Here is a 12,887-nt window from a genome sequence, read left to right as displayed (position 1 = left end):
ACCAGTTTCACTGATAAATCTAGTTTAAACAAGGCATAATCTTTAAATTGTAACATAAAGTTTATAAATTCATGTTTAGGCAAAGAAAACAAAACTTTGATAGTTCATAATAGATAATGCTTAGAATATAAGCACTTTAAAACAAGCAGCAGATTCTTAAAATTTTAAAAATCTAAGGTCATAAAGTAACAATAGTCAATTATGAAGCAAACCTCCATTGAAAGTGTCAGGATTTTTTTAGCAATATGAATTATCCTGATCAGCCCTCCCTCTCCCTTGTCCATTAATATTTATTAAGCACGTACAATGCATAAGGTTGTATTAAGCTCTAGATATTGAATGGTGAAGAAATAAGAACCTTCACAGTGATTCAGTGAGAACAATGGATATTAAACAAATGAAAACAACTGTAATAACTACTAGGAAAGAGAAGATGATAGGAAAGCCTCTATTAAATTAGGACTAAAGCTTTTGGGTCTAAGTGAGAATTACTTGAAATGCTTTGAATTTATTTAGTGCTTAAATATTTCCCAAATATTACCTTTATTTTCATTTGTTAATACAAATCTTAATGAAGTGAGGAGCCTACGTGGCACAGTTAAGCCTCTGACTCTTGATTTTGGCTCAGGTCATGATCTTGTGGTTGTAAGATCAAGCTCCGAATCGGGCTCTGCACTGGGAGTGGAGCCTGCTTGCGATTCTCCCTCTCTCCCTCCCTCTTTTCCCCTCCCCTCCTCATGCTCTCTCAATAAATAAATAAATGAATAAATAATAAAGTATTCATAAAGTAAATGTAAAAAAAAAAGCCTCTTATTTTAAGTCAAGGGTTCTTGCATGACTTTCTCATATTATCGAAGTCAGCATTCTCTCCTCTTACACTCAGAGAAGGCTCTTAAAGGTTAAGCAGGAAAACACGACAGTATCCCAGGACCTTAGTAAAAGGAATGTTATTGAGGCCTAGCAATTATCAACAATAGTAGCTCAACAATTACAAGAACCCTAAGTTGTATGCTTACAAAGCATCAGTGTGGTCATCAGTTGCTCACTAGGTAGTACGACTAATAACTTGGGACCAGGAAAAGTCACCCGGGATAGCAAAGTAAAGGTTTCAGTGATGCTGACATGCCTTGAACTCCACTCCCCATGATGACAACTGAGAAGCTATCCAGGAATGTGGGAGAGGAGGTCTGAAGTCTTTCCCACATGAAGAGACAATGTCCTTCATGGACATTTGGACAATGGCTACTGCTGACCTTAAACATTACCTGATTTTTTAAATTACTCATGGGCATGGCCAATGAATAGTTGCCAAACTTTTCAATTAATTGTCATGGTTCTGCTGGAAAGGAGGAGAAAACATATACCCATGTTATCTAGAAGGCCATACTTGAAACATACAGTACCTGTATTTCATGGTTTTAGGCATCCTTAATTTTATAGTAGTGATAAAACTCCTTTAGTTAAAAATCTTCAACAATTCCTTTCTGAAAACAAAAACTCCTCAACATGGCCAGGGAAATCCTCTTGAATGTATTCTCTTTGTTACCTCTCCCCTATTTTGATCTCAGTAAGGCCAAACTTTTTAGTTCCCTGTATTACAATATATTTTTATGTTTCTATACCTTTGTTCTTGTTTCCTTCTGAAACGTCCTTCTCCATCTTCTTCACTGGGCTAACTTTTACATGTCATTTAAGAATTCCTTAAATATTACACTCTCCAGAAAGCTTTTTTGGACTCTCAGGGTAGGATCTCCCATGGTATTCTGGAACATCTCTAGTACTATAATTTTTAGTAGTTTCTTGATGAGTCTATCCTCCCAAGATGTGAGCTCACTGAATCTCCTGCCCTTAGCACTGTGTCTGGCACATGGCAGACATTTAGTGAAGGTTTACCAGCTGAAGTAAATAATTATTTTGTACCTTGTTGATAGCAGGATAACATCCTCTGGATGATTTCTGGTACTGGTATGCCTAGGTAGATGGACAGTTGATGGTAATCAAGGGAGATATTCTCAATGGGATTCTCCTTCACTTTGTCAATATCCTCTTGCTTCATCCCAAGACGCAGAAGAATATCTGAAACTTTTTTCCAAATTGAATTGAATTGTGACTCAGTGAGACCATTCATCAAAATCTCACTAAGGAGGATATCCCTGTGTTTGCACAGCCTCAAGATGTCGGCAGACTTAGAGAGATCAGAAGATGGTGGTTCCATATTCCAGCCTTTTTTGGGTGCAGGGAATACATTCAAATGTTTTATGAGAGCTAATAGGAGATATAAGTCAAACTGTTTGGACTGTGGTAGCTCCTTGTTTGGGGGATAAAGCAGATGCCATGCTCCACCCAAAGGGTGATTGGTCCAAAGATGGTTGTAGTAAGGTTCCAGCACATTCTTGTGTATAAGAAGTTCTTTTTTCAAAAGAGGGGGTGGCATAGCCTCATCAAATATTTGCCGGACAATGTCAGTACCAGAAATGATAATTATATGAAGCAGATGATAGAAATAATTATAATCAAGTTTGAAGATAGGCATTTCATCTGAAAATGAATTTTGAGAAGTCAAAACATTCCACATTAATGCTTTTTTTCTATGTGGTCTGTCTCATTACATCCTAAGCTCCTGTAGGACAGGGACGATTCCAAAACAATGAAATACAGTATAGTGCTTTGCCACAGCCAGTGCTCAATAAGCATGCTGCTTCTACCTATCAAAAAAATCCCAACAAAAACAATATGTTCCCAAGCAAAAGTAATCACAAAGACCAATCACCACAGAAGCCTTTCAACCATCCAGGGTTTTGTTCAAGTAAACGAGCTTTGGCAACCAAATGGCATAAAACTTTAGGCCTTTGGAAATTCTGAAGACTTTCAAGAATGGTAACTGCCAGTGTTTAATTATATTTTATTCAGGCAACTTTATTTTAATCAGCACTGCCCAGTAGAACTTTCTGTGATAAAAATGTTTTAGATTTGTAGTGCCTATGAGCCACTGAAGACTGGAAATGCTGCTTTTCTAACAAATGAACTGAATTTGAAATTATATCCAAGTTTTATTAATTTAAATAGCTGCATATGGCTAGTGGCAACCATATCAGACAATAGAGAACTATATCAAAAAACATAAAGTGATCTAATGCCTTGATATCCCAGTGTAGTCCACAGACCAGCAGTGACATCCCCATGGGAGCCTGTTAGAAAGACAGAATCTTAACAACCACCTCCCCCCACCCCACCCAGAGCTACTGAATTGGCACCTACATTTTAACAATGTATAACAGATGATTTGAATATACATTAAAGTTTAAGGCACACTGGCCTGATGATGATATTCTTATCCTCTCAAAAGATAAATTAATGATTAAGTAGATAATTCATCAATGAAATGGAATAAGGCATGAGAATGAACTATTTGAGATTTTTCTGGTTTAATAGCACTTCCAAAGGAGGAAAGTAGACTGAGGTGAATTTAAAGTAGTAAGAACTTGATATATGATGGTATACTTTTTGTATGAATATCAAAATATGTATTTATCATAAAATGTAGCTTTATTATTTTATCCTTCATGATTCTGTGTTTCAAGAAATTTAGAAACTAATATTCTTGTTTGATATACTTGACATATACCGTGGAAGCAAGCAAGGTTACAAAGCAAATGACCCAGGGAACTTTCTCTGGGTAGCCTAGTAAGAAGCTGGCTGGGATCAAGGACACTCATTCCCCCCAGCAAGGACTGATATCAAACTATTCTTCCATGGGACTACGAGCCCTAAAAGCCTCTAAGTGGCATTGCTGACCAGCTGGCATTCCTAAACAGCTGGCACTTAAGTTTAGACTACTTGGCCTTGAGTCCCAAATTGTCACGCCTTCCATTTCACTCTATTAACAGGGAATGCAACAAGAGAGGAGGGTTTGGTAGGGAACACCTGCTGGAGTCCAATCTCACTGTGTAGTCAACAGTTATACACAAGACCCAGCAAACTTCTCTATGATGCCAAGGTAATGGAAGACCCATACACCCGCTGATCTTTCCGTCCATGAATTTCAGCCCATGCCAAGTGATGCTTACTTAGTGTAAACATAAGCCCAGTGAATGACAAACATAAACACATGGTTGTCAGTGGTATGATACTGTACAGAGCAAGTCAAAACTTTTAATATACTTTTCAAGAGGAGACATATAAGAATAAAACAGTACCTTTTGCACTAAATTTTAAACTGATCTTCGGTCTTATATCAGTATCAGTAATTTTCAGAGACATCAACTTTTTATAACTGCAAGTAGAAAAAACTTAAGTTACAATTAATACCAAAGTTACTTAAGATTTCTGATATCAGCATGGCTAAATAAGTGAATATTGTCCTCTCCTCCTCCTTCTGGAAAAATTTAAAAGCAAAGGAAAAAAGGGAATGAACAAACAAAACCCACCAACAAGGATAACCCCACACTGTCAATTTTGTTGGAATTACCAGACAAATAGAACTGCTAAATCTCATACCAAAAAAAAAAAAAAGGCTGTGTGGCAACAGAAATACTGTAAAAAAGCAGCAAAACTATAACTCCCCCCAGACCTTCCTCCAACATAAGATCTTATCAATCACTAATCCAAGAAGAAAACTCATGTAAGGACTAGTGATTTTTAAAAAAAGGCAACAAAGAAATTAGCATAACAGCAATACAAATAACCAAAAAAAATGAGGGGTAAAAGTAGCAAAATTTATTAAACAGACTAAACACTAATGTTGTCATGAAAAACTTGAGACTTGGCACTGAGATAAACTCTCCCACAGAAAACAAAATAAAACAAAAATGGGGCAATACCAACCGGATGTTTTAAGTTTAATGAGGACAGAGATTTAGGTGTTGGAGGTTGTTAGAGGTGTTTTATCTCCAGCACCAAGACACTGCCCACCATAAACTACAATGGAAACATTTTAAACTCTAACAATATGAAGTATTGGCAAAGATACTGAATAAAAAATATTCTATACTGCTGGTGGGAGTGTAACCAGGTAAAACCACTGTGGGAAACAATTCAGCAAAATCTAGAAAAGTAGAAGATATGGTCAGATGGCCTACTGATTCTATTCCTAGGGATATATTCTGGAAAACTTTCTGTACATATACATCTGGAGACACATCCAGGCATGTTCATCATAGCACTGTTGTTATGGTCAGAATTCAGAAATAACCTGTATTTCTACCAGTGTAAACAGAAAAAAATTGAACTATACTTATAAATAACAATATATTATGGAATTTATATCCAGAAGTAAAACATGACAACAAATGCACAAAGGTGGAATGATATGGAAACATTATTGTAAGGTTCATACAATACCTATACTATACATACAATAGTATAGTATTGGAAAATGAACTTTGACAAGTTAAAAACATATATTATAAGTCTTAGAGCAATCATGAGAGAGAGAGGGTGAAAGACAGAAAGACAGAAAGAACAAACAAACCCAGGAAATAAAACACAAGGAACAGATGGGAAAAACTGAAAACAACCAGGAAGATGGTAGATTTAAATCCAGCCATATCAATAACTACAGCAAATCTACATGGAATAAACACCCAAATTTAACAGATAGGCATTGTCAGGTTGGATATAAAGAAGCAAGACCTATGCTGTCCATAAGAAACTCTCTTTAAATACAGACGTATTTAGGTTGAGGTAAAAAGATGCAAAAAGATATATACCATGCGAATATTAATCCAAAGAAGACACAAAATGACTAATAGGTACATGAAAAGATGCTAACGTTAGTAATCATCCAGAAAATGCAAATCAAAACTACAATGAGAGATCATCTCACACTTGTTAGATTGTCTGTTACCGAAAACACAGTAAGTGTTGGCCAGATATGGAGAAAAAGGAACCCTGTGCACTGCTGGTGGGAACGCAAAGTGATACAGTCACCAGGAGAAACAGTATGGAGGTTCCTCAAAAAATTAAAAGTAGGGGCACCTTGGTGGCTCAGACAGTTGAGCATCCAACTTTGGCTCAGGTCATGATCTCTTTCATGAGTTCCAGCTCCACATCAGGCTCTGTGCTGACAGCTCAGAGCCTGGAGCCTGCTAGGGATTCTCTCTCTCCCTCTCTGTCTGCTCCTCCCCCGCCTGCGCATGCTCCTTCCCCCCTCCCTCCTTCTCTCTTTCTCTCTCTCAAAAATAAACATTAAATGGGGCACCTAGGTGGCTCAGTCAGTGTCCGACTTGGGCTCAGGTCATGATCTCACAGTTTGTAGGTTCAAGCCCCACATCAGAGTCTGTGCTGACAGCTCAGTGCCTGGAGCCTGCTTCGGATTCTGTGTCTCCCTCTCTCTCTGACCCTCCCCTGCTTGCACTTTGTCTTTCTCTCAAAAAATAAACCTTAAAATAAATTAATAAATTAATAAATTTTAAAAAATATTTAAAAAAATTAAAAATACAATTAATCCAGCAACCCCACTTTTGGGTATATATTGTATACCCAAAGGATATGAAATCTCTGTCTTGAAGAGATATCTACATGTCCATGTTCACTGCAGTATTATTTACAATAGCCAGGATATGAAAACAACTAAATGTCTATAAGTAGATGCATGGATAAACAAAATATGATTTTTATACACACACACACACACACGCATGCACTAGAACACTATTTAGCCATAAAAAAAAGGAAATCCTGCCATTTGTGACCACATGGGTGAACCTGGAGAGCATTATACTAAGTGAAGTAAGCCAGACGGAGAAAGACAAATACTGTATGATCCCACATAAATGTAGGAGCTAAAAAACCCCAAACTCACAAAAACAGAAAGTGGAATGGTGGTTGCCAAGGATAAGGGTGTGGGGAAAATGAATAAGGGGTCAAATTCCAGTGTACAGCATGGTGACTACAGTTAATATTTTTTGTATACTCGAAAGTTGCTAAGAAAGATCTTCAAAGTTCTCATCACACACACACACACAAGAAAAAAGTTAACATATTCATCACCTCATACAGTTAATTAACCTTACTGTGGGAATCTTTTTATAATACATACATAAATCAAATCATCACTTTCTATACCTTAAACTTATACAATGTTCTATGTCAGTTATATCTTTTAAAAGCTAGGAAGAAAATAGCAGCAATATAGAAAAAAATAAATAGATCACGAACAACTGTTCTTTACCCCAGGAAAATAAGGCTGATTCAGCATGTGAAAATACATTAATGTATTCAGCATATTAACAGATTAAAGAATAAGAAGAAAACCATATGATCATCTCAATGCATGCAGAGAAGCACTAATTCAATACTCATTCATGATAAAAAAAAATTTAAGAGAACTAGGAAAACAAAAGAATTTATTCAACCAGAAAAAGGGCAACTACAGTTGATAGCTAACAACACACTAAATGGAGAAAAACTGAAGTCTTCTCCCTAAGATCTAGAAAAGGCAACGATGTCTACTCTCACCACTTGTATTTAACATTGTACCAGAAGACCTAGCCAGTGCAGTAAGAGAAATAAGCAAAAAGTATATAAACTGGAAAAAAGAAATAGAGTTGTTTTTAGCCACAAATGACATGATCATCTGTTGAAAACCTCAAAGAATCTATAAGATGATATTAGAATTATTAAATACCAAGTCACAGGATACATGTCCAATATATACAAACCAATTCCACATAATACAAATAACTAGAAGTTAAAATTTCAAAAGTATTATTTGCAACAGCATAAAAAAACAAATACACAGAAAACTACAAACATTCCTGTGAGACATCAAAGAAGTTATAATTAAATGTAATTACACTCCACATTCATGGATAGGAAGCCTCAATACTGTTAAGACACAAATCATCCCCAAACTGGACTATAGATTCAACATAATCCCACTCATAATCCCAGCAAAAAGTTTGCAAACATTATAAGATGTTTCTTAGCTTTAATAAAGAACAGCAAAGGATCTAGAACAAAGTAGTTTTGAAAAATAAGAATAAAGTTGAAATCACACCACCTAATTTCAAAAGATAATAAAAAGCTATAGTATTGAAGATAGTATGGTATTGTTAAATGGACAAACATACAAATGAATGGAATACAAAAATGACTATATATAGTCTATAGATTTTAGATAGATAGATCTATATCTATCTATGGGACAGAGTGAACCTTGACCCTTATTGTCATACCACATGCAAAAATTAACTTGAAATGGATTATAAATCCGAGGCACCTGGGTGGCTCAGTCGGATAAGTGTCCAGCTCTTGATTTCAGCTCACAGTTTGTGAGTCCAAGCCCTATGTCAGGCTCCTAGCTGACAGCACAGAGCTTCTCTCTCTCCCTTACTCTCTGCCTCTCTCTACCTCTCAAAAATGAATAAATTTTTAAAAAAGAAGTGGATTATAAATCTAAATGTAAAACTGTTTTTAGTTTTATTAAAAAAACTGTTAGAAAAAATATAGGAGAAAATCTTTGTGATTTTGGGGCAGAAAAAATTTTCTTAAAACACAGAAAGCATTAAGCATAAAAGAAATGTTAAGACTTCACTGAAATTACTTAATTTTTGATTTTTGAAAGATACCTTTTAGAAAATAAAAAGGCAAGTCATGGCCTGGGATAAAATATTTTAAAAATACATATTAGGTAATTTGTACCTGGAATACACAATGAAATTTTATAACTCAAAGATAAACAATCCAATGTAAAAATGGGCAAAAAATTAGACTAGACAATTCATCAAAGAAGATATATAGGTGAAATAACACATGTATAAACATGTGGAAAGATATTCAACTTCATTAGTTATTAGGCAAATGCAAATTAAAACCACAATATACTATTACACACCTGCAGAGAAACTAGAACTCTCCTCCACTGTTGGTGAGAATGAAAATGTATAGCAACTTTGAAAAACATTTGGCAGTATTTTATAATATTAAACATATACCATAAGACTCATCACTCTTGCTCCTAGGAATTTATACAAGAGAAAGGAAAGAATATGTCTATACAAAAAGTATGTAAGTGAAATTTATAGTAGTTTTAATCATACTAGCCAAGCCAGAAACAACTCAAATGTCCTCAACTGTTGAATGAATAAATAAGTTGTGGTACATTTATACAATGGAAGACTACTTAGCAATAAACAAAAATAAACTAGTGTTGGGGTGCCTGGGTGGCTCAGTCAGTTAAATGTCCGTCTTTAGCTCAGTCATGATCTCATGGTTTGTGGGTTTGAGCCCTGTGTTGGGCTCTGTGCTGACAGCTCAGAGCCTGGAACCTACTTTGAACTCTGCGTCTCCCTCTCTCTCTGCCCCTCTCTGGTTCGTTCATTCATTCATTCTCTCTCTCTCTCTCAAAAATGAATAAACATTTTAATAAAAAAAAACTAGTGATACATGCAATAACATGGATGAATCTCAAAAATATTATGCTAAGTGAAAAAGTTCAAATGCAAAAGGCTTCCCTATTAAAGGACAGTCAGTAAAAAGCAGTACCATCAGGACAGAAATCACATGAGTGGTTACCAGCATCTAGAGGCTGGGCACGGGGAATGACTACAAAGACATTTGGGGGGAACTTTTTGGGAAGATAAAAATATTCTGTATCTTGATCATGGTAGTGGTTACCCAAATGTATACAAAGAAACTCATTTAAATGTATAGTTCTAAAGAGTGGATTTTACTGTATATAAACTACAGCTTGAAAAACTGACCTAAAAAAAAGAACTTCAGTGTTTAGAAATGCATTTATAATTGGCACTTTCATAAAAAAGAGCAAGGAAATGATTACTGTGAAGGTCAGGATAGGTTACCTAGGGAGAAGATGAGGAGTCAGGGAGAGAGGGCCCAAGTGAGTGCTTCTGGAGTACGGGCAAAATCCCATCTTGGGTAGGGCTATGACAGTGTTTGCTTTATGATATTCCTTAAATTCTGCATTTATATTTTGTGAGCTTTTCCTTATACTTTAATAACCATAAAACATTTTAAAGTTTAAAAAAGAATGATTCTGTTATTCATTCGTAAAACTCCATAAAGTAGCTCTTCCAATTTTGGTATTGTGATCGAGTTACCAGAGGATTCTCCCACAGATAACAGATAAAAAAACCTGGGCAAATTACAAAAAGTACTCCCTGTGGCACTGGATAGTAGAAGTAAAAGACCAATTCTGCTGAGAGGGTACGTGCTCAGAGGAGAGGAGGTAAGGGCTGGGTGAAATGTTAGTAAATTCACCAATCCTAGAGCTTTTAACCTGGGGCTAACTATACCCTGGCAGAAAACAAGTCTCCTAGGCTGTAGGAACCAGAAAATTGAAGCCAGGGAACCATGGCTATTGAAGAGAGTGGGGGAATCCCAGAAGAGAAAGAGATCCCCAAATATTTCTACCCACACCTCTGACTGCTGAACCACATGTTTGGAACAGACTCAAAGCAGCTCAGGTGAAGGCAAAAGAACTGAATGGAGACTGGGGCCACTACCTGCCTCCCCCAAAAAAGAGTTCACAGTCCATATACAAGTTAATTGACTGTCAAAACAAAAGTACATTACCTATTGCAGAATAACGGAATTCGGAACCTCTACATCTGTCATGTATTCATTGGGTACCAGCTATATGTCAGGTACCCATGTGCCATTACGCTATGCACTAGAAATATGCTAGTAAGCAAGATAAAGTTCTTGCCTTCAGTGAGGTTATAGTCAAATGGAGAAGACAGACAAGAAAGTATAATAAAACTTAGTACATAGAGTTGACCTTTGAATTGAACATGGGTTTAAACTTCTACATGGATCTTTTTCATACAATGCAGTACTGTAAATGTATTTTCTCTTTCTTACGATTTTCTTAATAACATTTTCTTTTCTCTAGCTTAGAAATTTCAATATACTTCTCTGTAACTTTTTTTAAATCCAGTCAATTCAGTATATAAAACATATACAAAATATGTGTTAATTGCCTATTTAAGCTATCAGTAAGTCTTCCAGTCAAAAACAGGCTATTAGTAGCCTGTTAAGTTTTGGGGGAGTCAAAAGTTACATGAAAATTTTTGGCGGATGGTGGGGGTGGGGTTGGTACTTCTAGCCCCTATGCTGTTCAAGGGTCAATATTAAATTTTTTGATAGAAGTAAAGGGAACACGTGATAGAAACACCTAATGTCTAATGTCTTTCCAAAACTTTTAACCAGGCAAAACCAAAGGAGTAGAGTATTCCAAGCAAGGCCTGAAGGTAAAATAGATGGTATACTCAAGAACTAAAAGAAGCTCGGTATACTTGGTGCATATACACTAAGAAAAGAATGACAAGAGATGACACTAGTGAGTGCAGCAGGGACAGAGTGTCTGAAAAGTCAACCTAAGAAGTCCGAACTAAATTAAGAGCAATGAGAAGCCTCTGAAAGATTTTTAAACAGAGAAGTGATACAGTTCAATTTTCATTTTTGATAAGTATTCTTGATGGCTATGTAAACAACCGACTGAAGGAAGGTAAGGCTAGGGACAAAAAGACCAGTTTAGAAGCCGTTTCAGAATTCCAAGTGAGAAATAATAATGTGATTTAGTTTAGTGCAAATGTAGGAGTGGAAGTAAGGAGGCATTTACAATATTTTTAAGAAGCTGAATTGACTGGACTTAAAAATTACACAGCAGTGCTGGGAAGGAAGATTCTAAGTCCAGTTATGGACATGCTGAACTACAGTTATTTCTGGAAATAAAAGTGGAGCTTTTTAAGGGTGCCTGGGTGGCTTAATCTGATTCTTGATTTTGGTTCAGGTCATGATCTCACAGTTTGTGAGTTTGAGTCCCGCATCAGGTTTCATTCACGCTGGCAGTGTGGAGCCTGCTTGGGACTCTCTCTCTCCTCTCTTTCTCTCAAAATAAACTTTAAAAAAAAATTTAAAAAATAAAACTAAAAGTGGAACTATTTAGTATGCCGGTGGATAGATCTAAATTTTAGGAGTGGAACCTATGCCAGAGATAAAGACTTGGGTTTCATTATCTTATAAAGGAAAACTGATGCCTTAGATATCAATGCCATATTCCTGGTAGTCTGAAAAATGGTAGACGTTTACACTTTCAACAGAAGAAAACAGAATCAATGAATTAGGAGAACTTTTCCTATTGAAATTTCTAATTTTAATAGCAATAATGCTCTCTACCTCTATGAGTTCCCAACTAACACTAGATCTTCCTCTGCATTACAGTTTTCTCATCCAAGAAATAAGATGATTCTAATCATTCCATCAAGCTTGGAGGCCTGGATAAGTTTTGAAAGCTAGGATAAAGTTTTTACATCATAACAACTTAATTTAAATGACTTTAAGAAAAATATGTTTTGTTTTCAGGAAAAGATTATCTTTATACCTACAGGAAAAGCATTCACATAATTAACCCTTACTTGCTTTAGAATTTAATTGTCTACAGCATAGGGAGAGAGGAGAAGACAAACGTCAATCAAATTCAATTTTTTTCATACAACTAATACTCTTTTAAACTCAATAGAGCTCCAAAAAAGAAATTAATACACAAACTTAATGGAGCTCCAACAATTGACAGAAAAAGAAAAAAAGCAGCAACTGAAAAATATGTACATGCTCAGGAAAAAGAAGAGTTTATTTCAAGCTTACCTTGCTCCTAAATTTTCAATGGTTATATATTCATCCTTTCTCACAACTTCAAACTGCAAGTGATGGAAAAAGAAAAAAATAGCCCTAAAGTAGTTCAATTTTCAAAATTCTTTAATGTTACTTCTTAGCCTTACCATTTGAAAAAAGACAATGAGAATGAAGCTAAACAGACTTTAAAACAAGTAAAACAGAAGTAACAAGGTGAACCATACACAATCCTAATCAAACAACAAACGAGTGGATCTTAAAAAGCAGTCCAACTTTATATCAGTATAGGA

General features: G+C 35.7%; 1 protein-coding gene across 11 annotated transcripts in view; it reads right to left on the bottom strand.

The window, feature by feature from the left end:
* The window catches only part of DZIP3 (DAZ interacting zinc finger protein 3), a 131,638-nt gene that overhangs the window by 77,399 nt on the left and 41,352 nt on the right, over positions 1-12,887 (bottom strand). For 9 of the 11 annotated variants that reach the window (XR_006207127.1, XM_042955181.1, XM_042955179.1 and 6 more), the window contains 3 exons: positions 12,610-12,662; positions 4,197-4,273; positions 1,921-2,538 (listed from right to left, as the gene is read on the bottom strand). Coding sequence is in view for 10 of the 11 variants with exons in the window: in XM_042955181.1 (XP_042811115.1) it covers positions 1,921-2,538; positions 4,197-4,273; positions 12,610-12,662 (748 nt within the window). In the remaining variant the exon portion in view is untranslated. The remainder of the gene's footprint in view (positions 1-1,920; positions 2,539-4,196; positions 4,274-12,609; positions 12,663-12,887) is intronic. The other 2 variants (XM_042955185.1, XM_042955186.1) reach the window with 2 other exon arrangements.

The sequence above is a fragment of the Panthera leo genome, chromosome C2 (genome assembly GCF_018350215.1).
Source record: "Panthera leo isolate Ple1 chromosome C2, P.leo_Ple1_pat1.1, whole genome shotgun sequence".
NCBI classification, from domain to species: Eukaryota; Metazoa; Chordata; class Mammalia; order Carnivora; family Felidae; genus Panthera; species Panthera leo.
This window is presented reverse-complemented; position numbering and strand designations above follow the sequence as displayed.